The following is a 24,836-nucleotide window of genomic DNA, read 5'->3' as shown; positions in this document are numbered from 1 at the left end:
GGACAGAGGGCTGATGTCACTGTTCGGGCAATAGAGATCAGCAGTGGTGGGACCACTTTCAGTACATTTGGACTGGTGGCTACACACAATTGCAGGATTTTCTGCCAAAAACCACCAACTGCAACAAGCAAATCGCACTGCTTTAACACAAAGCAGATGGGGGTGTTTGCAGTTTCTTTGACTTGCCATAAAGACATTCACCAGCAGAGGGAGCACGTTCACAGATCCTTCAAATTGTTAAAATACTGTATGTTGTTGATAGGAAATTCTTTTTCTCACCCTCCTGAGATAATCAGGCTGTTTCAGTCCGCATGAGTGGACGCATACAGCTGTTAATCATTAAGCACAGTTTGTATCTACAGAAGTATGTCCTGCAGGAATGTTCAAACAATATCTGCAGGCTGCAGCTATTTTAAATATGTATGGTGGTGGTGGTGGTGGAGCAGCGACCTTACAACAATGTTAGATGCGTGTGAGACAAGTAAGCCACGCATGAGCAGCGGAGGTAGATGCCCATCAGTATAGGCATGTAGACAGGAGACAAGACTATCAATTAAACAAGTACATGTCCAAAAACAGGAGCAGCAAGACAAAGATAAAATCAGTCAGAGATGCTTAACCCTTGTTGGCCCAACTCATGGGATCAGTATAGAAAAGTACATTGTGTAGACAGACACAACTGTCAAAAAAGATCTAAAGGTTTGTGAAAAAATGAAATACCATACGTCACTATATACTGCACTATGGGAATGTATGTAAAATAATACCCCATTGAAAACAGCTTTTACGTGATGAATTTACATACAAGCACATGTGCTTTAAGGACATTTCACATATGAAATATATTTTCCTTTTGAAAATATCTTATGTCAGAGTGCAGTTTGTCAACATAGGTTTCATTTATTATAACCTACATTTTCCATTTAATAACTAAGCACCACAGATCTTTTCATTTTTGACAGTGACTTATGTTTTATTCATTATGGCACACATTGTAAAGCACTTTGTGGCTTTAAATAGTTCTTTAAAATTATAGTTAATGTATTAACTTTAATAGTTCATCATCATTCAGTAGTGGTTGTTGTTATTATGTAGTATCCATAAGTCACTGATAAAGAATGTAACAGAAATGGTATAACCATATTTTTATTCAGTGTACGATTAAGGAGTTTTACAGAATTCCAACAAAAACAGCATGACATATTTTCACAAGTAGAAAATTTGGTTTAATTACGGTACATACAATGGGCAAAAACATTCTTTTAAAAAAATGTGCCATTTTTTAAGGCATTTAAACTTCGAGAAGTTAACACTGTAAAAAAGTGTTGCTCTGTAAAAGAGAAAGTGTGACAAATATAACTACATACATATAATTATGGATATAACAAGTTTGGATCTTGTTTTAGAGCAAAGTATTTGTTTGGTTACAGAAAAGTTAACTCATAGTAATCAATTATATATTTTTTTAGGATTTGTTGAATGGTCCCTTGTTTTCACTATAAATAAAAAGGGATTTTAACTTTTGAAGTGTTCCCTTAAAAACAAAAACAGACACAGAACAACTGTGACAGAAAACGTAAGCCCCAATTTATTTCCATTGCTTGCACTTTCAATTTTTTAAATCAGGTGTGCAACCCTCATAAGGCATTTGGGCAATAGTCCTGACACGTTTCAATAATGTCACACAGCACATAAGTAAAATGCACCTCCTACTCATGACTCATTGGCCTTATCTGAGGGAAGGGGAGAAATGATCTCTGAATGCATTTCAAATTAATACAAAATAAACGAAAAGAATTATCTCTTTTCAGATAGTGAGAAGTCTGGTTCTAGGTTTCAGTCTGAAGCGGCTTCAATACTCAAAAAGGTATAGACTGAGTTACACCAAAGAGCCAAATCCTTATTTAGAACCCCTCTTATACAGTTGAGACAGTGGGTTTGAAAGTATAACACATTTGAACTGTATTATTCACCCAGAATTACTCTGTTATGGTAAATGGGACAGCTCAATAGAGTGTTGACTGTCTCTGTGTTGGCCTTGAACACAGCAGCTAATGGTTTAGTAAGACTACTATCTTACCAAATATAAAGAAAACCTTAGCTTAAAATTGACAAGCAATAATCAAGATTAAACTCTACTCCCTGTGGAAAGAGACACAGCACTACCAACAGAAATTAGAGCGAAAGCCCTCTATATTGCCTGTAGAGAAACCTCACTGTTAGGGGTTTCAATAAAGCTTCCAGAGTGCCAAAGACTATTAATAAATAGCACATCAACAAATAAGAAATACAGTAAATTAATCTGTTTTTACAGACCGCTCACATAGACTTGTTTAGTTTTCCTACTGCTGCCAAATGAGTTAAATTCCAATAAGCCTTTTTTATTCTCTTTCTGCCCATTTTATATATTATGGTGAATAAGCTGTGCTTGCACATGTAGCCAAGTCGCGGGCTGTGGCTAATAGTCGGTGAGGACACTTCAAAACTTAAGAGACCCACACAATTTATGGAAAGATTGACAACTCTTTAAAGCCAATATTAGTCTCAGGAGGAGGTTTAACTTATAAAATCAGAAGAATACTCAGAACCACTGAAATGCTGCTATACCTGTTGCTACACTCTGTCTTGGTTCGACACGTCGGTGTCTGTTGCAGAGTTTGTAGCTAGTGTGACTTAGCCACTTTTGTAGCTGTTTTCACCCGTTCGCTGAATGCGAGCGGTGATAACCTCCTTCGACACCCTCTTGGGGTCCTTGGCCAAACCCAGGAAGCACATGGTGTCTATAAAGAGAGTGGTGAGATTGAGCTTGATGCCAAACTCACTCGTGGCGTAGTCAAAGGGGAATGTGTGATGGTAGTTGTGAAAGCCTTCCCCTGAAAACCAAAAAGAAAGACTTTAGTGTTTTGCTGAATGTCAACAAATTCATTACTTGAATGAAGAGATGCATGCAACAAAATCACATGGGAAATTTCCACTCATTTGAACACATCACAGGATTGTGGCACAGAGTTCAAACAGATATTGGCAGCATGTGACTGACAATGTGATTGTGAGAAAAAAAAAAAATAATAATAATCTTAGAGGCCAACTATCATATAATGTAATCTACAAGCTACCAAGTACCAAGCTATCAGATGAGCTAAATTAGTCTTTGTAATTATTATGACACTGTTGGGTTGTCATGGTAACCGCACAGGTGTGCCCACAGCCATAGGAAATATGACACCTACAAATCTCATGGGGCATTGCAGTAGAAAAGATCTAATGAACAAGCTTAAAATTATGTAGCCCACACAGGTAATAATGCTGGTAACGTTACAGGATGAATTCTTCAGAACTTGGATATATTTAGAATGTATCTGTCAGTCACACCTCTGGTACCCAGTAGTAAACAAGAGACTCCTTTGTGTTGATGATCAGAAAACTTTCAACGGTGAACTCAAGTGGAAAATGCTTCACTACTTCATGTACTATGAATGCATTTACTACAGCTGCTTAGGAACAAGTGAAAAAAGAAAAGAAAAAAAAAAGGTGTCAACGGACTTCTGAACATAATTGTTTCCAATTTTTGTTTTTCAAATTTGCTCGCACAGTTCCTAGCAAGTTAGGTGCAGTACAACAGAAAAAACAATCTTGCTTTAAGTAGATACAGTAACTAAAATATTGCTGACAATGTTACTTCTGGTAAGACTGCATGGCAAATATAGTTGAAAGCAAAGAAAGCCTGCGAGAATAGTGCATTCTTGTGCAATCACTAGTTAGCTTGCGATTTTATGTTGTTTTTCAGATAACAATGCTCAGTGCTGTTTGCAGCATCACACCCCATGGTGTCAGCCACCACAGATAAAGTCTTCTTGACTTGTGGGAAACAATACTGGAAATAACCCATAGTGTTCAACACTAAAGAATGACTAAATACACAGCTCAAAACCTGACCTCCTCTGAAGTTCAAAGCTAAATCTGGCACAGCCGGGACAAAATAAACATCAGCCACTGGATTAGCTCACTGTCCTTCTACAGATGCCAGACTGAATCAGCATTCAGAGAGCCCCCACCGGGGTTGACTTGACAAGACAAGCTTTCAACAAGTGATAAAAAAGATCATTCAGATATCCCTCAGGCAGATAAAGACACTAAATTACACAAAATGCTTAGGCAGTCACAATACAGTATAAGCACATTACTGTAGGACAAATAGTGTACATGCGGTTTCCTTACCTATGGCACTGAAAGCAACCAGTGGGTTTTCCCTCGGGCTTATGGTCTTGTCATAAGGCCTGGTGCCCCAAATATGCGCAGCGCTGTTGACCAGCCAGGTGGCATTGAGCATCACAGTGTATCTCAGGAGGCCAGGGACAAAGTATGCCACGGTCAAGGATTCACCCCAGAAGTACCAGGGTACCAACGTGGGCATGAGGAAGCAAAGGAGGATCACAGAGAGCTTGTAGTACCTGAAATTAAAGAACAAATTTTATCTCACACAGATCCAGTCTCATTTGGCCATAATTCAATCAGAGGCTAAATGAAATAAAGCTGATTTTGAAATAGTGTAAATGGTCTTTTTAGATTAAACTGACATTTAATCAATTTTCAAAAAACAAAAACACTCTAAATCTAAACACATGAGATGCAATATTGCTTTTCCCGCCCATATAAACAATGTGATTGCTCAGAGTAAAGGCTCCCATAAAGGCCACAGATCTAATCATACATTGTTAAGAGGTCAATTATAAAAAAATGTTTTGCCTGCCAACAGAAGTGAAAATCTGGGACTGTGTCCAGAAGAGTAGATATGTTGACACAGTTGACACTACGGGGGCAATCTGTGATTTGCTCCCTGGTCCAAAAAGCATCTCTTATCAGTAGATCATAGATATCAAGTGTTATAATAGTCATTATAACCCAGACGACAACATACTGTACAGCTTGGGCCAAAAGGGAAATTCCTTCTAATAACAACACTAAACACTAGACACGAAACAATCCCTGCAAATCATTTATATTTATCGATCCTACATTAGCAATATATTCAGTGGCAACATTCAGCACTAATGCAGGAAGTTAGGTTTTTATTCATGTATCCCTTTGGGTAGCAAATGTGTGAAGGACAAGGGGATAGATGGGCGTTAGCACTGTGCCTGTGACTTTTTTTATTTTATTTTTATTTTTTAAATTGAACAATGAATGATCTTATCCCTAGTCGTTTAATTTCCATTAATTCAGCCACAAATTAGTTGCAACATTGAGATATGTAAAGAGCTATCCACATTAAAAGTGCTTGCTGTTCTGCAGTTTGTATCAGCATTTTGTCTGATATATTAAAGCAACAGTAGAGAACTTTTCCCGCTTCGGTCCCCCCTACAGGTTAGAAGCGGAATTGTCCATTACATTACATTATGCAAGTTCGCCAGATCGGGTAGGGGATCTGTAGTTCGAATTAACTGGACAATGTAATGGACAATTCTGCTTCCAACCTGTAAGGGGGACCGAAGCGGGAAATGTTCTCTAGTGTTGCTTTAAAAATAGTAGGGCTGGGCAATATATCGATTTTATATTGATATTGTGATATGTGACTAGATTTGGATATTGTAATATCGTAATATGACATAAGTGTTGTCTTTTCCTGGTTTTACAAGCTGCATTACAGTAAAGTGATGTCCTTTTCTGAACCTACCAGACTGTTCCAGCTGTTGTTTTATTTGGCTTTACCCACTTAATTATATCCACATTACTGATTATTATTTATCACAAACCTCATTGTGTAAATATTTTATATTTGCAATATTGATAAGAATTTGGTCAAAAATATATCGTGATATTTGATTTTCTCCATTATCGCCCAGCCCTATTAAATAGTAGTATATAGTATTCAAGTCTCATTCAAGGTTTTGCAGATCATAATCCAGGTGGCATTTCATTTTCCTCAAAGAATCATATTTTGCTAATGAAAAATAGCTGCACAGGAGACAAAAAATAAGTTTTGACTACATTTGGACTCTCATTATGGCCGACTAGCATCTGTTTAGTCTGCATCTTTGAGCTCCTTTCAGAGACACATTTGACAAGAACAGCAGCAGTAAACCCCAAAACAAATCTGGGTAATGTTTGCTCACCGTCTCTGAAACATAACCACTTTATCTGCTGTCAGGTCTGACAGCTCCAGTTTTTTGCCCTTTTCAACTACATCAGGATGTTTGCGAACCATCAGCCAACCAACGTGGGCGAAGAAGAACCCCCGAGTGGCATTGTGGGGGTCTGCGTCTGTCTCAGAGTACTTGTGGTGTACACGGTGGTCCCTCGCCCACTCATATATGTCATTCTGTTCATAAAGAGACAGGCAGAGATAGAGAGGATTACATGAGGGACAGATACATATACACTTCAGATTAATCATCAGATTAAGGTCAGAGATAACGGTGGTAACAAAACAATAATTGCATATCACTCAGATTGCGCAATTTTACTGAAATCATCATACGCACTTATTTGAAAAGCATACTATTGCCATTTATTATTGCTAGTAAATGCTGTAAAAAGTAAATTGTGATGAATATTAAGCATTACGATCCCCTCCAGGCATGTTTAATGATAAATAAAAATAATGAAGTTAAAACTTTAGTCAAGGGACACTAATCAAAACATGTTGAGTGGAGGGCAATCTAAAGATGAAGTAGCAACTGCCAAGGAATAAATTGAACACATGGAATATTTTTGGGCTGCTTCCTCTCGTGGGATTACTAAAGGTGCATCTTATATGTACATTTGTTCCTGTTTTACCTGAAAGGCCATGGAGTTGGCGAACGCCAGGAAGACCCGCAGGGGAAAAGAGGCCTTATAGGATCTGTGGCTCCATAATCTGTGTGCACCAGCAGTCACACCGAGAGCACTGATGAGGTACAACAATACAGCTGGAAGAAAGAGAGGTGGAAAGGACAGATATCTTAGGGGAAATGGTCACCGCTACGTTGGGATTCATTTTATACACATGAGATCAGAGTCACTGGGACAGCATGTTCTTTCCATTACACCCTGGCCGCTTTGTTCAGAGAAAAAAAGTTATCTACGTGGGGAGATGGGCAGTGTGAGCACGCAGGTCTGCCCTCACACTGTTGTTGTTCTAAAACTGCTGAATGTGTTTCTATGTGAGGCCTAGACAAGACTACCCAGGAATTGAGACCCGGGGGCTTCTGACTGGCAAAGAGCATTCTGTTGTGGTGCCACACAGCTCACAATGGGATGTCTATGGGAATAGTGATTGTGCTTTGTCTTCCCCGGTGAAATAATATGCAGCTCAGCATTGCAAAGAGAAGGGAAAATTATGCAGTGCCAGAGTGGAAACAAAGTTGAGACTGTTCAGGAATTCAAGTCATGCCTCAATAGTTTATATATAGGGCATACATTGAAATGATTTAGCTAACAATGTATCTGCTAAAAAAAATTAAAAATTGAAATTAAAATACTTCCAGTTTGGGACATGCAACACATTCAACAAGCCCAAATAGTTTACAATCAGCCACAGGTTTGAGCTCTTAAAAAAGGGCACAAAAAAAAAGAGATTTGGATGGATGTGTACAATCAAAATTGCAAGGCCAGTGACACATTCTCCATTATTCCCATAGGCATGACCCCTCAGGCTGTATGTATTGTAGTTAGCAAGATCACACAACATCAGCACATTATGTTCTCTGACTGTGGCCTACAGGGAGAGGGGGAAAAACAACAAAATGCTGCACAGCTAAGCCTGCTGTAGTATAGTAAATACTTACTAAATGCAAGAGTTGCAACCGATGCGGAGGGCACGAGAGTCAGTCCATACAGCGCACCCAAATGTAGGAGTGACATCAATATGATATTTCTCCACACCAGCATCCTCGGCGGTTTTGGACCCTCTTTCATTTTATAGGTGTCGTCAAAAACATCCTCCACTGTCGAGGTTTCTGCCATAGCACCTCCGTTCTGTTGCTTGTCAGCGTGATGATTCCTGGTTTCCGTTTCGGTCATTTTGCTGAAAGGGTCCCGGTTCTGTAAAAGCAGTGCGCAGCAGGATAAAAAAAAAGAGGGATGTTGCTTAGTTAAATGCGCACGGCGGGATGCAGATTCAGAAAAAAAAGAAAAAAAGTACGGCGGCTGGCTGTGTACATGCAGCAGTCTGCGGTAACTCTCCAGCAGCGCAGAGATCGAAAAGTGGCTGAAAGCGTGCCACTTTTGTGGCATAATCCGAGTAGTATTTCACGGTTTGGTTTTTGGTATGCCGCTGCCGCTCTACTGGTTCTGATAAACGGTATGTAACGTTAGCTCATGTTCCACTGACAGAAGTTATATCCCTTCCCACCGCCATACAGATTCGTGTTGGCATATCCCAGTTATGATTTTTATGATATGCGCTGCAGCTGTATTTGTACTTAAACGACTCGTCACTCATGTTTCACTATATTCCACTTTTCATTGTGTGCCCCTCTTATGAGTGTCATGACTCATTTATGCCGATTCTTAGTGATATGCCATTTTGACTAGCTATGTCGCTGCTTTTGAATCTGCGTATGTCTACGGCATGTCGCACTTCTTCCACTGCCACACCACTAACGTTAGCGGTTTATGAAACTTCTTAACATGGAAAACGGTAATGTACCGGAAGATGCCACTGTCAACTACAGGTAGCCTACTGTGTAAAACCTGTAGCAAGGTTAATGCTTAATGCCATAATACTACACTGCCTACCACTTCCTGTAGTAGGCAGCTAGCTAGTTGAACGTCAAACTTTTCTCGTGGATAAACTGGCACGGCTAACGTTAGCCGCATGTGGGCGTATTGAACAAATAGCTGAATGAACGTGATGTCTTGTGATTTTTTTTAAGTTTAATTAACAAATTAATATAAGTTCTTACATGAATGTAAGACGTGATATATACTAGTGTCACAGCAGTATCATGCTATGCAAGCAGAAGGTAAAGCAGCGTCAGTCGTAAATTATGAACAGCAGCGACATCATTAGTCAAAAGGGTTACTAACGTTACTTAACAAAAATGCCCATTCCAACACGTTGTACTGCTTACCCAGGTTGAGCCTACTCACCGTGTGCTCTCCAGCCGCTTTTCACTATAGATGAAGATACCAAAGCTTCAGGGGATCCGGGTACACGTGAGATGCAGGTAAAGATGAAGATTAATACGCGTTAGTTAATACTGGTGGTGCGTTGTTCCCCGCTTTCTGAAGTCCTCTTATTGCGTCTGAGGTCGTTTTAAAGCAATTGGTCGATGAGGAAATTGGTGCCACAGGCTCTGAAAATCCTATTGGCTGTTTGCTTAACTAATAACAACCACCCTCCGTTTTGTTCCACCATCAAACAGTCTTATCATATATGCAATCCAAAACCCATTTCCCAACCGTTCAAATCAACCTCTCGATCTCTCTTTAATCTGATGAAACGTTGCAAGAGGTTGTAAACACATATCAGCTCATCATGATGTCATACAGCAACGACAGTCTTCATCAAGGAATTTGCATTCATGACTGTGCCCTTTAGCCCAATTGGCATGTCACTCTTTTCCAAACAAGTACAGACACTGTGCAGTGCAAATGCAATTTTGTTGTTTTGCAAGCTTCAGTTAATTTCAAAACAAGTCTAGTCTAAAAGTGTAAACTGTGGCTAAAATGTCCTTTTAGTTGAATTTTTCCAGTAGAATACAGTAAAAAAAAAAGAAAGAAAATAAATCCTCAAATGTTGACGTCAAAGATATAGTTTGTGTGAAAGCTAGTGTGTGATTATTATACTACCCTGCAAAGGCAAAAGACCTTAACTCGCTAGAGTGTGAAACTGAGAAAAATGACTTTAAAGTTTCTGTTTTGTCCAGACAAAAGTATTATAGGTAGAACTCCCAAAATTTGACAACTAGTTGTTATAATGAAGAAATGTTACTGTACTCTGCCTTTGTATCATGTGCCAAAAACAAGGAGTCATGCAAAGGCAAAAGGCAGTAACTGACATATAATCGATATTTGCTTGCTGTTCACCTTACTTACATCCATTATAAGAACACCTGACCAAGGTCTAGTCATCATGGTATTTGTTTTAAATTATATAGAAGACATTTGGTTGTTCCTATTTAGTGCTATAATGATCAGGATAGTGTGGCAACACTAACACAGTTGAACAGTATGACAGGTTACTTTGCAGTACAGTATACAGTATGAATAAATACAAGAAATATTTTCTCAATAAAGATAATTTAATTATAATTGAATACAAAGGTATATTTATTGTTTAACAATAAATATATAATGTATAACACTTTTGCAAGGCACTGTATCTGTGTCATATTCTCATTAAGGGCTGAGCCCCCCTAAAGGTCTGATCCTAGAACCGCCCCTGGTTAAGTGTTAACCCTTGTGTGGTCCTTCGGGTCCCGGTGACCCGAAGGACAACACAAGGATTATGTACCTCCCTTTACTTTGTTGAGAATTGCTCTCTAAACCCTGTTTCTTGTTAAGTAAGTAAAGTTTATTTCTAGAACACATTTAAACACAGTTTAAGCTGACCAAAATGCTGTACAAACAAGAACTAAGGTGCTGTATTAACCCTTGTTTAGAGAGCAATTCTCAACAAAGTAAACGGAAGTACATAATCCTTGTGTTGTCCTTTGGGTCACTGGGACCCGAAGGACAACACAAGGGTTAAGGGCCACCAAACTGCTCAAGATGCACAGTCAACAAACTCGACTTGGATTACTACTTTTTAATTCTGAGATAACATTTAGGTTAGCATACTTTGTACGGACGTTAGCAATAACTAGCTTAGTGCTTTATATGGATTTGTGTAAGATTTGACATGAACTGCAAGAAGGAAATATGGCTCAAACACGTATGGATTGTTGTGGATACAGCAGATGACGTGCTTTGCTATGGATTATATCTTCCATGGATTATATCTGCTTGCATGGAAAGGTAGAATGCCTGTGTATTTAATGATTGGTTTTTGTCTGATGTGAGGCTCCGCAAAGTGAGGAGGTGTGTAAGCATCACCATTAGCGCTACGTGATAAAGTTAGCTAGCTGCGGGCTGTCACTGACAGAATAGGAATCATCACCACTTTATTTGAAAGATATGTCGTGTGTATGTTACGTGGTTTGGTGACAATTAAAAGCGGCAAACTTTGACAGTATGATGAGGCCAGAGTACAGTAACATCACGGTGGCACATCTCTCTTAATGCCTGCCTAAACAATGTTAGAACACCTTAACTCAACTTCAGCGTGGCCGGAACAAAGGCAAAGAGCCGTAACAGCTGTTACGGCGTTCTGCTGTGGTTCCTCGTATGGTTTTGGATGTTACGGTTGTCATAGCCCTTTATTTTCTCGTTAAAACAATCAAATTGACTCACGATATTTATTCACATGATAAAGGAGGTCTCAAATACCCCAAAAGTGATATTAACTCATTTTTGCCCAAACATGATGTTAGGGCGTTTTGCCTTTTGTAGGCAATAGGTAACAGACTTTTTACTTGCTTTTCTCAAGCACATGCTTTTGGTCAATCAACCACATAAGTGTATTGTGAACTAAATGTTTTTTTCCAAAAGTCTTTTCAAATGTTGGTAAGTTAGCCAGAACAAAATCAGAGAGCAGTAAAATATGTGAATAATAAGCACATTAACATATATACCCTTGCACCCTGGCAGTGGGGGGGAAAAAAAGGTTATTTCCCAGTCTTTCATCATCATCCCATTACTTTACTCAAGAGATAAAAGAACATCCTATCTAAAAGCCAAGGCCGCCTTGTATGACCTCACATAAACGGCGGTAACCTCTCAGGAACATAACTTGATTCACTCATACTGTACTCTCATGTTATCGACCTTAAGTGAACTGGAATGAATGGGATGTCTCCTGGAAGGGTGACCCCAAATAAGCTGTAATGGCACCATCTGCTGCACAAATAAAGCAACAAGGCCGCCTTGCATGACCTTACATAACCGGCGGTAACCTCTCAGGAACATAACTTGATTCACTCATACTGTACTCTCATTATGTTATTGACCTTTAGTGAACTGGAATGAATGGGATGTCTCCTGGAAGGATGACCCCGAATACGTTGTAATGGCACCATCTGCTGCACAAATATAGCAACTGCAGGGCAGACAGAGAGAGGCACAGCGGCAGGAGGTGGTCACAATAATATGAACATCTAACACAATATAATGAAATCAAATGTGATAGAGCTGCAGCAAATGATAATTTTGTGAAGCCTATAATAGATAACCATGGTGCAATAGACAGACTGACTCAACTCTAAGGTCAGTCGCCTTCCACCTGTCCACCTTCTGTAGTAAAACATTTGCTGGATCCAACTTCTTAAATGTGAGGATTTGCCTTTTCTCAGGTTCGTGAGAATGATATGAGTTTTGGACTGTTGGTTGGGCAAAACAAGCAACTTGAAAGCATCCCCTTGGACTCAATTTTCTGATATTTTATACACTAAAAGATGAATCAAAAGAAGAATTGACAGATTAATCGATTATCAAAATAACATTTGTGGCAGCCTAGAAACAAAGTCCTAAAAGGAAATCTAATCCAGCAAATAAAGAAAAACACGTGGGTGAACCATGGGTGTAAGACAATCCATTATCATTTAGCATACAGTACTAGGGCTGGGGGAAATGGCCCTAAAATAATGTCACGATATTATAGGGTATATCTGCGATAATGATATTCTTGAGGATATGACAAAATACCGATATTTTATTATTAATTTCAAGAACATACAATTGCAACAAAGAAGTGTTATAGTTGTATATGTCAGCATAAACATTAACAGTTAGCCTTCAAATATTCATTAAACAAAACAAAAAAACGTATCTCCCAGTTCTTTAGTTTGTAAATAACAGTAATACAGAGTGCGATCCAGATTCTGCATATAATATAAATAGTACAATAAAGTGCACATCTAAACCGTTGCCAAATTAACAGGCATTTGCATCAACAATTTGGAATATTGCCATTATCAAGATATGATATGGCACACCCCTTTCCAGTAGCTCATTATTCAATGCCCCATTACCTTCCTAATAGCTGGGACACACTTAGCCGATTATTGGCCATTAGACAGTCTGGCGAGGTCAGTGACGCAAATCTGTTCGGTGTGTCCCGTGCCGTCGTCAGTCTGGGGGGCTGTCAGCGTTCATTTTGGTCGACCTGACATGTTCAGTCGCCGGCAGGGCAGTCGGGACTCACCCGGAAATGGGGAGCGGAATGAGGTGACTAGAGTCTCTCAAAATCTGACAAATCTTTTAAACTGACCTTTGTTGAGCTGAAATGAAGACCGATTCAGCAACTGCATGGCCTATTTCTCGCTTAAAATGTTTTCAGAAACATGTTTCAGTGAACTATTTTAGTACAATATGAGATCGTATTCTGAACGGCCGCCATGACAGTCCTATCTTTGAATTTCCGGAGAAAACAAACCCATGTAACGCGTTCGTCCAATCAGCTGCCGGTTTTCATTTCCTGGGCAAGAATACAGAGTAGCGCCGCCTGCTGTTATAGAGATGTATTACGTCTCGTCTCTTCTCGTCTTGTTGGTGTGTTCTGTGGCACTTTTTGGACCAACATGGGGAGACTGATCATTTCGACTGTCTTTTCTGCCGAGGGTCAGCCGTCTGGTTGGTGTGTAGACACCTTAAAGGGGTGATAGAATGCAAAACCGATTTTACCTTGTCATAGTTGAATAACAACAGTTTGGTGGGTAAATAGGACATACATAGAAGCTCAAAATCCCATTGACACCCCTTTACTATGAAAATCTCATATTTTGAAACTGCCGCTGAAAACGGGCGAATCTCAACAAAGCTGGAAGTTGAAGTCAACCTCCCAAGACCTTTGTCACGCCCATAGGTGTATTAAGATAATACTCACGCCCCAACATTTACATAGGCTACACAACTGACCTGAGATCAGGTAGTCTTCTGAATCTAGGTCACGCAGCTCTCTGCTATTCCATTACAAAATTCAAATTTCACTTCGCGCAATCTCTTACCGCAGCCCGCAGGTTCCAGTTAATCTTCTAATGGATATGTGTGTTGAGTTATTTAAACAAACAATAGGGGAAATAAACGCCTCTTGTCCGCAAGTCTCATTGATAGAGCCCGCGGTGAGCTGGAGTCCATCAATGAGAGCTAGCTAGCCTCCTCCTAACTCTGACATTCACAAAAATGCAACAAAAGATGTAATCAAACAAATGCACAAGTAGCCTAGCTAGCTAGTTGCCTGACTAGGTTGCAATGAAATCCAATGTCCGAACATGCTAGCGATTAGCCTGTCGGCTAGCTGAAAAGTTTGAGTGTTTAAACTAACATACAGTGATCTATTTAGTGGTGTATGTGCCCTAATTAAGTTTGTGTGTCATATAAAACACAATTTGTGTTGATAGAAGTACCAATGTTTGTGTAGAAACATTTTAATCACGTAAAAATTTTCATGATACGGCGCTGATAACCTCCGCCATCTTTGTCAGACTTTTTTTGTAACTCCCGCCTCCAAACACAAACACACGGACCTGATTGGTTCTCGAGTGGTCCTCATTTGAATAAAGTTAAACTTTCGTCAACTTTATTTTGCTCCCCTCGGCGATTCGCTCTCATCTCGCTCAATCAGGGCGAATTTCGTCTCCATTCAACCTCAATGAGAGCAAAGCGAAATTTCGCTGTGTGGAAACCTACCGTAAGGAACAGTGTGAAATACCCTATGTAATCATTCTATCACCCCTTTAAAGCAACCAGAGTTGTTGAAGGGTTGAAGCCCGCCATTGAACAAAAAGCATCTGCTACCTCTCAAAAAGTAGCACCACTTCACAATGAGGAGTATGTGGGAACATATCCACAGGCACAGCCAGAGTTGGAGAAAATGCCTCTCCTGTGAGTTTCTTCTGCGGGTCAGGAGCACAACAAAGCTCCCTGAAATTCCGCATAGCCTCCCCATCCGGTTTGCAGGAAACATAGACCAGCCTGCGGATAGCAGGCTGGTTTCGTAAAGCTCGGACCACTCTGTGGTGCAGGCCAGCTCGAGCAGGGTTTACCACCGCTGCCACAAGGCCTCCACCTGCGGAGCTTAACTTAGACATAAGGCCAGGAAGCACCACCTCTGCCTTCCCAGGGACAAACTCACAGTTCAGTACATTATTGAGAGCTGCGTTGTGTCGAGCATCTTCTACTGCCTGTTCTATGAGCTCTATACCAATAATTCTGTCCACTCTGGGAGATATAGTTATGCCTATGGCACCTGTCCCACAGCATACATCTAGGAGAGTACCACCGACTTCTGTTCTTCCTCCACCCTCCTCAGGGTTTGGGACACACAGGTGCCTCACTGTGCTGTACAGCACCTCAGCAGCTGCCTGGTTCACCTGGAAAAAAGCATCGGCAGAAATGCGGAATTTGAAGCCTAGCACCTGTGAATGACAAAACGGAAATTTAAAAAGAACATAATGTAAAAAAAAAAATCATGGATGTTGTGCTATCGGCTCTCAATTACAGAAAAATAGAACTTAAAGGGAGTTTGAATATGGGCATTTACCAGGTGAGGAGGGTCTAATGCAGAGGTGTATAGTCCAGGTGCCAGAAAGTAAAAATCCTGCCATGTTTTTGGATCTGCCTCTACATCTAGAACAGGTGTTTTCACTAACGAGCTCATCTACCTGGTAGAGGAGCTGGTTTAGTGATGGTTGGGACAGCTGCTGGACAGGATTTCTACTTTCTGGCACCTGGACTATACACCTCTGGTCTAATGGAAGAGCTGCTATCATATTGCATTATGGGAACTGTAGGATCCAGTGTTTCTGGAACATGACCCTTATTTATTTGCAAATAAAATTCAGGATATCCCGTACTGTGCTGCTGCTGCATCAATTTAAACCATTCTTTTTTTAAATCTGTCCCACGCTAGTCCGCAAACTTTATGGAAGTCTGAGATTGAATAACTGGAGTAATGTAGTGTTATTTTTACTGCTAACAATTGGCTGATATTGGAAAACATGTTCTTACAATCTCTTTATCTAGGTTTATGTCATTTAATGTCACTATTAAATTAGCAACAGAGTAAAAGTATCACCATCTTAAAAACACATAATTACAGTGTTATTGGCAATTGTAAAAAGGTAAAGCTATTTTGCACCTGGATTTGCATTAAGACAAAATTGTAGCAGCAATTAACATTGACAACAGACCATTGTCTGCTGCAGTTGGACACAAGATTATATAGTTGCAATGCTGGAATATTACAATGTTTGCTGTATGCCATGTGAAGAGATTCTCTGTAATTTTGCCCTGATGGTGTATATTACCTCCTCGTATATGTGTGGCTGACCATGCAGGAGCTGGTAGGGGGATTCTTCATGAGTGCAGCGAGTCATGGTGCTCTCCTGGAAAAACAGTGAATCAAGCTGACAGAGTGATCCAGGTCCCCGCGTGAAATAATCCACTAGGTTATCCTTATGGGCTGCCACCTCTTCTGGGGCGAGTGTCTGTGGATGAAAGTACACTATAGCCATGGTGCGGCCCTCTGCGTTGGTCCTCACTGTGATCTCTCTCCAGTGACCCCCAGTGTGGAACAGAAGGCAGGACTCCAGGGAAGAGAGGCGGATGAAGTCCTGATAACATCTGGCTACCAATTTGTGTTTCTCTGGCATGTTGAGCAGGTGGTCTCCGTTGACGCAGACAATGTTTCCCTTCCTGCCCGTGCCCACGTAAAATCCAACTGTCTTTGGATTTCCATCCACTCCTCTGTTAACAGAAAATGTAGACTTGTTGCGGTAGCCATCCCTAACTGGTGATGGCAGAACAGGCAAGACAGGAAAGCTGAGTTTACTTCTGACAGGTGATGGGGATTGTGATTGTAAGTCACCTGAAAGATTCCTGGAGAGCTGAGACAGTATCCTTTCCTGATGCTTTTGCTTGAGCTCAAGTTGCTCATCATAACTCAGCCTCCACAGAGGGGTGACCACATCAGCTAGCCTTTCCTCCCAGGACAGATGATCAGTCGAGGGAGGTTTCTTGTGACATTTTCGCCACTGTTTCTTTGATGGTGGTTTCCTCTTGTCTGCTAGAATAGTGTCACTAGTTGAAAACAGACAGGTTCGCCTCACAGGATACAGAATCTTGTGTTTGACAAATATGACTGACATGCTGCGTGTAGCTGCCAAAGCCATTTTGACTTTCAAAGAAGTAGCTATTGTGGCTGAGGGTGCTGCAGGTGCTAGTGTCACGAAAAAATGGTGCGTTGCAGACAACTCGGAACTTGAATATTTCCGAACTCTTGCTAGAAAAAGTACAATAAAGTCGGACTTCCTACCGCAGACTGTAAAGATAGGTTTCTCTTAATACATCCATGGTTTCTGCTTGTAAACTCGGGGCAAATCCATCTACAACGATTTTCATTAATTTGCGTCACACACAAAAATGGCAGCACCCCTGGAAGGCATTTGTGAATATCTGCGGGAAACACTCAACTAAAAGGCAACGTAAATTATATTTGCCTGTATTTAAGTAAAGTATTATTTATGTAATGTTTAGATACATTTTCAAGGGTAAAGTTACCTCATACGTCCATTTCTTCCTTTTTTCTTTATATCTATGATTTATAATCAAGGGGGCTGTGCTGCTGAGAGTTCATGTGTGTTACACTGACCAAATATATCAGTTTGTCGTCATGAATGTATTATAAGACCACACGGATGTTGTTTTTCACTGTCAGCAATGTTTTTCATTTAAGTTTGGCGTCGTGCTCCTGGAGCGCTTGGAGGTCGGAAGTTTAGCTACCGTATGTTAAGAAGTAGCTACAAATTTGACTTGTTAATGCGGACGATGAAATACACGTGTTGGGCTTTTCGGCGTTCAACAGAAGTTGGACATTTCAACTGGGAAATGACGACGACCTCCGACTATATATATAAATACATATAATGAACACCACTTACTTCCTTTATGGTTTAAAAAGGTTTTTTTCGCCCGGGTGCATGCTGGCGTTCCCTTTCGGTCCCATTCAACTGTTATGACGTTTTTATTAACGAGCCACATAGCCTCACGTCATTTCCATGCGCCTCTCAGGGCAAGTAAACATTTCCGCTGTGTCGCGATGGACTCAAACAAGGACGAAGCGGAGCGGTGCATTAAAATAGCCCTAATTGCGATCAACAACAAGCAGCCGGATAAAGCCAGGAAGTTTCTAGAGAAGGCACAGCGCCTATTTCCGACAGATCATGCCGAAAGTACGTCGAATAAACGTCTATTTCGTCAGGGATTTTTATCTCGGGTGGTGGGCCATCGCTTTGAAACCAAATAAGCTAACGTTAGCATAACCGCCTTAACGTTACACCAGCTGCTCCTAATCAACACTGGTATTTGTAGTTTTTTCAGCTCCCACCCGCGATATCTGCAACATAGCTGGTTACTTAATGTCTTATATGGGTGCTTACTTATTTGCAGTTCGCATTGGCGTTCTTGTTAGCAGCTAACGTTACAGTGCTAACCGTTAGCTCACTGTGTCAGTGAATTATCTGATTATGAACAAGACTCAGGTGTCATCCTTGCATAATATGGCTTCACTTTCTTTGCAGACTTATTGGAGTCGTTAGCGCATAATGGAAAGCCTCCAGATGAGAATGGCAGACCTGTAAACGGAGACGGACCCACTATGAGGCACCGCAGCCACGGAGAGGAGCCTGATGTGTCCGCACCGCGGGCCACAGACTCTGCTAAATCCTACACCGCAGATCAGCTGGATGCCGTCAGAAAGTCAGTACACATGTGAATCTGTTCTTTTGTTTTAGTAATAACGTTACTACGCAACCAACGACACAGTAGAGCTGAACAAATTAAGAGAAACTACATGTGTTACTCAGTACCCTGATATTAATCAGTAATGTGACATTGTGGTTATATATTGCAGTAAATTCGTTCTATTTAGGTGTAGGGAATAAATATATAACTGGAAAATATAATTACTGCCAGTGTGTGATTGCCAAGCAGCTAAAAGCACGGATTGATTTTGAATACGAGTTGTAGTGCCATCAGTGAAATGAGAATATTTCAAAGTGGCAAAATTAACTGCACAAAATGAAGCCAGATTGCACACAATATATTCAGATTACTCATTTTCTTTTTGCTGGCCGACCATTCACTGTAAGACGGAAGTTGTCCTATGTTTAGAGAGAGCAATCAGCATCCTCAGAAATACTGTAAAAATTACTAGATCAAATGTAATAATCTCAGAATTATCATTTGGTTTGCTCATACAATAAAAAGTGTTTCTGTCATTACTGTTAGCTTAATGAGGTATTTGATGTCACATTAATATCTCAGTGGATGTAATTATATGTTGTGTCCATTTTTTCCCTCGCAATCTGCTAACTGTCTCTGGTGGGTGTTTTGTTTTGACTGCAGGATTAAGAGCTGTAAAGATTATTACCAAATTTTGGGGGTTGAAAAGACGGCCTCTGAAGAGGATCTTAAAAAGGCTTACAGAAAGCTGGCTCTAAAATTTCACCCAGATAAAAATCACGCACCTGGAGCCACAGAGGCATTTAAAGGTAAATTAAAAGTAATTTCAAGTGCTGTTCTCTGGAGGACGTTTTAAATGTAAGTTCATTAAGTGCAAATCTGTGGGGGCTTTTTGTGTTTGTCTTTCAGCTATTGGTAATGCCTATGCCGTGCTGAGTAACACTGAGAAACGAAGGCAGTATGACCAGTATGGAGAGGAGAGATCAAACACAAACAGACACAGACACCATCGTGATTTTGAAGCAGACATCTCACCTGAGGACCTCTTCAACATGTTCTTTGGTGGAGGCTTCCCATCAAGTAAGTAGATGCCAGATGATGATGATGATGATGAGGTCATTTATGATGATTTTGTACTTTGGTGCAGTGCTATGGAGGCCCAAGAGTGGTGTGGTTTTCATGTTTGGAGTAAACCTATACTGTTGGCTCTTCTCAGCCCTTAACAGCAACCATTCTCTGAGCCAATCAGAGCTGTCCGACTGGCTGTTCAGCCTTGTGAATCTCCTTATTTTTTGACTTCGCCTTTGCTTTTCATCTTCCACAAGCAATAAAAACACAGATCCCAATGGGAAGCCAGGCTAAGCACAACTTTATAGTGTCATTATCTTATCATTAATATTGTACAATGTGAGAAAAATGGAAAGACCTTTTTTTCATCAGATTCACAGTTGCATGAATGTGTTTAGCTAGTTGTTTTGTTTGCCTCTATGTGATGTTCAATGGAGTGAAAATACACACTGCTTAGTAGTGATTTCCTTTCATCTCCTCTATAATTACTAAATCCATTGCACTGCAATAATGTAATGTCTACAGTATTTGGAGTGAACCGGCTAAAACCGAAGGTAAAGTCTTTAAAATAGATTAGTCTAACCAAATAACATTTTGGATTGCTTGACCAACCTTGTTACAAATCAAACTCTGCCTGTAAACACAGTTTCTAAATAATTCTTTCTCTCTGGTTGAAAATGTGATTATCATAGGCATTGGTTTCACATGGCTATGTTATCTTCATCTATCTTTATTTTCTTAAATTGTTTTCAGGCAACGTACACGTTTACAGAAATGGAAGAATGCACTTTGCACACCATAATAGGCAAGAAAGACGAGAGCAGCAGAGAGATGTAAGTCCTGTCTGTAATACTTTAATCACACTTGAATTTGATACCAGCTAATGCACTGTATGGCCTGTAAAGAAACTGCAATCAAGTTGTTTTTTTTGTCTCTGGACAGGGAGGTCTAGCTCTGTTTGTCCAGCTGATGCCCATCCTAATCCTCATCATTGTTTCTGCTCTTAGCCAGATGATGGTCACCCAGCCTCCCTATAGCCTTAGCTACCGCTCGTAAGTGTTGCACCACTCAGAGAGCTTTCTGAGGTTGTATAAAATGTCTCATCTACCTTACTCTATTATGTCTTCTATGTACATCAGGTCTGCTGGACATATTCACAAAAGGCATACATCAAATCTGAAGGTGCTTTTCTATGTGGGCGAACGTTTCAATGAAGAATATTCTGGGAATAACCTGAAGAATGTTGAGAGAAGTGTAGAAGAAGACTACATCTCCAACCTCAGAAACAACTGTTGGAAGGAGAAGCAGCAGAGTAAGTTTACACTAGGGCTGCACATGACAGTTATTTTGATTGATTAATCTGCCAGGTATTTTCTCAATTAATCAGTTAGTTAACTATTACTACTTTACAGTACTGCAACTGTAAAGTATGCCACCTTGATTTTAAATTAGGTGTGTTCTTAGTTCATTGGTGACGAAAATTGGTGTTGAAATAACATCCCTTTTTGAGTTCCTTACAACAGCTTACAAAGGATTAATTTACATATGTCATATTTAAAGAGTAGTTGATTGAGACCTTGCATACTGAAATACACTCTTGTACTTTCAGAGGAAGGCTTACTGTATCGTGCTCGTTACTTTGGGGATTCTGAGTTGTACCAAAGGGCACAGAGAATGGGGACTCCCAGCTGTTCCAGACTATCTGAGATTCAGGTTATAATGGATGGCTAAAAACCACTTGCGCACATATGGGTAAGTTCCCACAACCATCACATTGCAATGTAATGTATAATTGCTAATGTATACAATACATGAACTGCGAAGACTATATGTACACATCCCTCTTCATTACAGTTGACAGTTTTCCAAAGTATAACAAACAAACTTTTCAGGCTGCTGTTTCCATTCATTTTTAATAAAAATGCGTTCCTTTTAATATGTTATCCATTACAGCAAGTGTTTAGTCAGTTTTATTTTTGTCCGTTAACTTATTGACACATGGTAATGCAGTTGCAAGCAGGGACTGACACCTGATATTTAAGAGTCAGCTATGTTGTCTCAGATGTCAGCGTTTGCCACGGGCACTTTACTGCACTAACAAGAAGAGTTTTTAAATCAGGTCCTGTTAACAACTGCATTACCATGTGATGCAGTATAAAATAAATAAAGGCAACGGATGGGTCACCGTGATGAATTAGCTGTCTCCAGCAAAGTCTCTGCATGTTCGTTTTAATACTAAAATGAACAAAAACCTATGGCTGCATGTAAGGTAGGAAATAAAAGAAAATATTCAATGATTTGAAAAACACTACAGTGTGTAGTTTGAAATAGTAGTAGTTAATTGGCTACAATTGTCTGTATGATCAATTTCTTCTTGTAGCTGTTCGTCCGATACTGAGCATTACACATTGTGTCCCTCCTGCCGTCCCTGGGATACAGTTCCCACAACATTTCTAAAATCCGTCCTTTCTGTCTTAGGTCTCAGCCTGCTCTCTATTATCAACTACACTCTCACAACCGGGCCCTTACCTCACTATTTTAAAAGTCGACCCAGCCCAGTTAAAGAATTATAGACCAATCTCCAAGCTACCCTTTTTATCCAAAGTCCTGGGGGGGGGAAATCCTGATGGAACCACGCCTGAAGTTTATTGAGTGTCATACAATCTTTGATAAATTTCACTCTGGCTTCACCACAATCCTAGTACTGTCTGAGACAGCATTACCAAGAGTGACCAATCGCATTCTTATGCATGCAGACAGGGTGAATATTTTATTACTCGATTTGACCGCTTCCTTTGATGCTATCGATCATGCCATTTTACTTGGTAGGTTGCATAAGTGGGTTGGAATTTCTAGTACAGCTTCAAACTGGTGTCATTCTTATTTGACAAATAGCTATTTAAATGTTTGCTGTCCTCCCTCCATGATTGTTTGGCCACCACCAAATGATTGGATGTCTCTTAACTTCCTCTAATTAAGCCCTGATAAAACAAATTATTTTTAAATGGAACTGATAAGTTTGCCACTGCAATTGATTTATGAGCTTATTGGTTCATTCCACTCAAATATTAATTCCACTGCTAAGAATCTTGTCATCATCTTTGTCCATTATATTACTTTTGACTATCATGTTACTTAAAAAATCAAATCTATCTGGTCTTCTATGAATCTTGAACTATTAATTCACACCTTTTTGTTTTCTACTGTCTAGATCAGAGATCTTTAACAGGGGTCCCCAGAGTCACTGCAGGGGGGCCTCCAAATTATTTTATAATTATTAGCAAATATAAATTTAGCCTGTTTTGTAGAAAAAAACACTGATTGATAGGCTTACTGGCCTATAGGTAAAGGCCTTCCACAGATACAGTTCATACAAAGGATTCACTGTTCCACATGTTTGTGTAACATTAAAAGATGATTTATAAAATCATGTTGACAAATATTTTAATAGCTTAGTATTCTATGCACTAAAAAGGTATGGATAAAGGCTTTAGGCTGCCCTACACTTTTATTGTAGGCCCAGTTTAATATGCAACTTAATATTTTACAATATTAGTAGTAGGGGGTCCCTGCTCCGTCTCTTTCATTTAAGGGGTCCGTGGCTTAAAAAAACCTTGAAGACCCCTCGTCTAGATTATTGTAATTCTCTCCAAACATGCCTCGGTCAAGATGCTTTAAATGTGTTAACAGTTGGTTTAAAATGCAGCTACCGGGCTCCTTACTGGAACTAGCCGCTGGTCCCACATTACCCCTGCATCTAACCCTACATCCCTCCATTGGCTCTCTGTAAAATTAGAATTAACTACAAGACTTGCCTCCAGCTACATTTCTCTTTGTTCTTTATTCTACTTCTCGACCACTCCGACCCTCAAATCTCTGCCTTTTAGCCATCCCCTGCTCCAACCGCAAAACTAAATATGATTGTGCATTTACTGTTTTGGCCCCAACCCTCTGGAATAATCTTCTCCAATTCAGATCAGATTTGCTGAATCTTTGGACTGTTTTAAGCAGCTTCCAAACCCATCACAATATGCAAGCCTTTTTATAGATCTCTTGTTTGGTCTGTCTCTGTGTTCTGTGTTTTGTATTGTATTTTTTTTTTCTACTTTATTAATTCATTTATATTTTCCGGGTGTGTGAAGGACTTTGTAACTGTGTTTTTTTTAATTACTATGTAAATTAACTTTACTTACTTAGTTACAAGTGATAATGAATATTTGTGTAAAAGTTTCTTGGCCGTTTACGCATGTATACTGTAGATATCCAATAAGAGTTCATCCCATGTAGAGTGACAGCTGCAGAACTCTCATTGATTCTTATGTTCTTTCGCAGGTTCGTCGGTACTTGAATCTAATTAGAAGAAATCGGTTGGAGCCCACTCAAATTGGAACATATTTCTGCAGCACACCAAGAGAATCAAAAATGCCTTACATGCAGTGGGCAGCGACCTCGTCAGGGAACCTCATTACAACTTGGTGGTTATTGACTTCCTGTCAAACTGTGAGAAGCTTTGAGTTGACTGCTGACATTTTCTTACTCCAGTGTCTTCAGGATGGTGAGAGTCCGCTGGGCGTCACGGTCGAAACTAAGAGCATAGTTGTCTATTTGAACGGTAAACAAAGCTGCTAAGATTAGCTTCCTCTGTCCCAGTCTTTTTGTTTTCCTTAAACATTTTTGAGAAACCTCATGGCCTTCTCATAGACAGATGACTGAGCCACTCACAAGGAACATGTGTAATTTTTATAGTTCTTAACCAATGTAAATATTCATTTTACTTTTAACAGTGCAGGGTTTATTGGAGTTAATATCAATTATGTTATTTTGTGGATTTGCTTGTAGCCTGTTGGATCATAAGTATTGAAAATCGTTGCACAAATAAAAGTAAACCATATTTATTAAATTAACATGCTAAAATTGTATAAAAGTTTCATTGAATTAAATTTGTCAGATGGTTGCCCAGTGCATTGTCTCTTTTAAACAAGACAAAGAGTCTTAGTGAGGCTGTA

At 39.9% G+C, this 24,836-nt stretch overlaps 3 protein-coding genes across 5 annotated transcripts; 1 reads left to right on the top strand and 2 right to left on the bottom strand.

The window, feature by feature from the left end:
• Positions 1 to 1,130: 1,130 nt before the first annotated feature.
• On the bottom strand, positions 1,131 to 9,380 carry scdb (stearoyl-CoA desaturase b). The gene is made up of 6 exons (XM_039783254.1): positions 9,073 to 9,380; positions 7,767 to 8,022; positions 6,778 to 6,908; positions 6,114 to 6,319; positions 4,219 to 4,451; positions 1,131 to 2,873 (listed from the first exon to the last, which is right to left on the bottom strand). Exons 2-6 carry the CDS (start codon positions 7,999 to 8,001, stop codon positions 2,674 to 2,676), a joined length of 1,005 nt encoding a protein of 334 aa, XP_039639188.1. The 5' UTR covers positions 8,002 to 8,022; positions 9,073 to 9,380; the 3' UTR covers positions 1,131 to 2,673.
• On the top strand, positions 8,115 to 24,784 carry dnajb12a (DnaJ heat shock protein family (Hsp40) member B12a). 3 transcript variants are annotated; one of them, XM_039783252.1, is made up of 10 exons: positions 8,124 to 8,281; positions 9,058 to 9,149; positions 18,600 to 18,777; positions 19,426 to 19,571; positions 19,672 to 19,842; positions 20,584 to 20,663; positions 20,773 to 20,882; positions 20,970 to 21,142; positions 21,440 to 21,582; positions 24,163 to 24,784. In XM_039783252.1, the coding sequence occupies exons 3-9, from the start codon at positions 18,677 to 18,679 to the stop codon at positions 21,559 to 21,561; spliced, it is 903 nt and encodes a 300-aa protein (XP_039639186.1). In that variant the 5' UTR covers positions 8,124 to 8,281; positions 9,058 to 9,149; positions 18,600 to 18,676; the 3' UTR covers positions 21,562 to 21,582; positions 24,163 to 24,784. The 3 variants fall into 3 exon arrangements, with proteins under 3 accessions (XP_039639184.1, XP_039639186.1, XP_039639183.1); XM_039783250.1 differs by lacking the exon at positions 9,058 to 9,149 and having other exon boundaries at positions 8,115 to 8,281; XM_039783249.1 differs by lacking the exons at positions 8,124 to 8,281; positions 9,058 to 9,149 and adding an exon at positions 18,063 to 18,251.
• trmt2b (tRNA methyltransferase 2 homolog B) lies at positions 14,683 to 17,928 on the bottom strand. The gene is made up of 2 exons (XM_039783248.1): positions 16,329 to 17,928; positions 14,683 to 15,437 (listed from the first exon to the last, which is right to left on the bottom strand). The coding sequence occupies exons 1-2, from the start codon at positions 17,190 to 17,192 to the stop codon at positions 14,814 to 14,816; spliced, it is 1,488 nt and encodes a 495-aa protein (XP_039639182.1). The 5' UTR covers positions 17,193 to 17,928; the 3' UTR covers positions 14,683 to 14,813.
• Positions 24,785 to 24,836: the final 52 nt, after the last annotated feature.

The sequence above is a fragment of the Perca fluviatilis genome, chromosome 19, assembly GCF_010015445.1.
Source record: "Perca fluviatilis chromosome 19, GENO_Pfluv_1.0, whole genome shotgun sequence".
Taxonomy (NCBI): domain Eukaryota; kingdom Metazoa; phylum Chordata; class Actinopteri; order Perciformes; family Percidae; genus Perca; species Perca fluviatilis.
Note: the sequence above shows the minus strand (reverse complement) of the source record. Positions and strands in the feature narration are given on the sequence as shown.

Bases quoted from the DNA above. Each gene is read 5' to 3' on its own strand.
- scdb (XM_039783254.1), bottom strand. From the start codon at position 8,001: ATGACCGAAACGGAAACCAGGAATCATCACGCTGACAAGCAACAGAAC. The intron at 6,909-7,766 runs GTAAGTATTTAC...TCTTTCTTCCAG, and splicing joins GGTTGCAACTCTTGCATTTA to CTGTATTGTTGTACCTCATC. The intron at 2,874-4,218 runs GTAAGGAAACCG...TTTGGTTTTCAG, and splicing joins GGTTGCTTTCAGTGCCATAG to GGGAAGGCTTTCACAACTAC.
- trmt2b (XM_039783248.1), bottom strand. From the start codon at position 17,192: ATGGCTTTGGCAGCTACACGCAGCATGTCAGTCATATTTGTCAAACAC. The intron at 15,438-16,328 runs GTAATATACACC...TGTCATTCACAG, and splicing joins AGCCACACATATACGAGGAG to GTGCTAGGCTTCAAATTCCG.
- dnajb12a (XM_039783250.1), top strand. From the start codon at position 8,140: ATGCAGCAGTCTGCGGTAACTCTCCAGCAGCGCAGAGATCGAAAAGTG. The intron at 8,282-18,599 runs GTATGTAACGTT...CTTTCTTTGCAG, and splicing joins TCTACTGGTTCTGATAAACG to ACTTATTGGAGTCGTTAGCG. The intron at 18,778-19,425 runs GTCAGTACACAT...TTTTGACTGCAG, and splicing joins CAGCTGGATGCCGTCAGAAA to GATTAAGAGCTGTAAAGATT.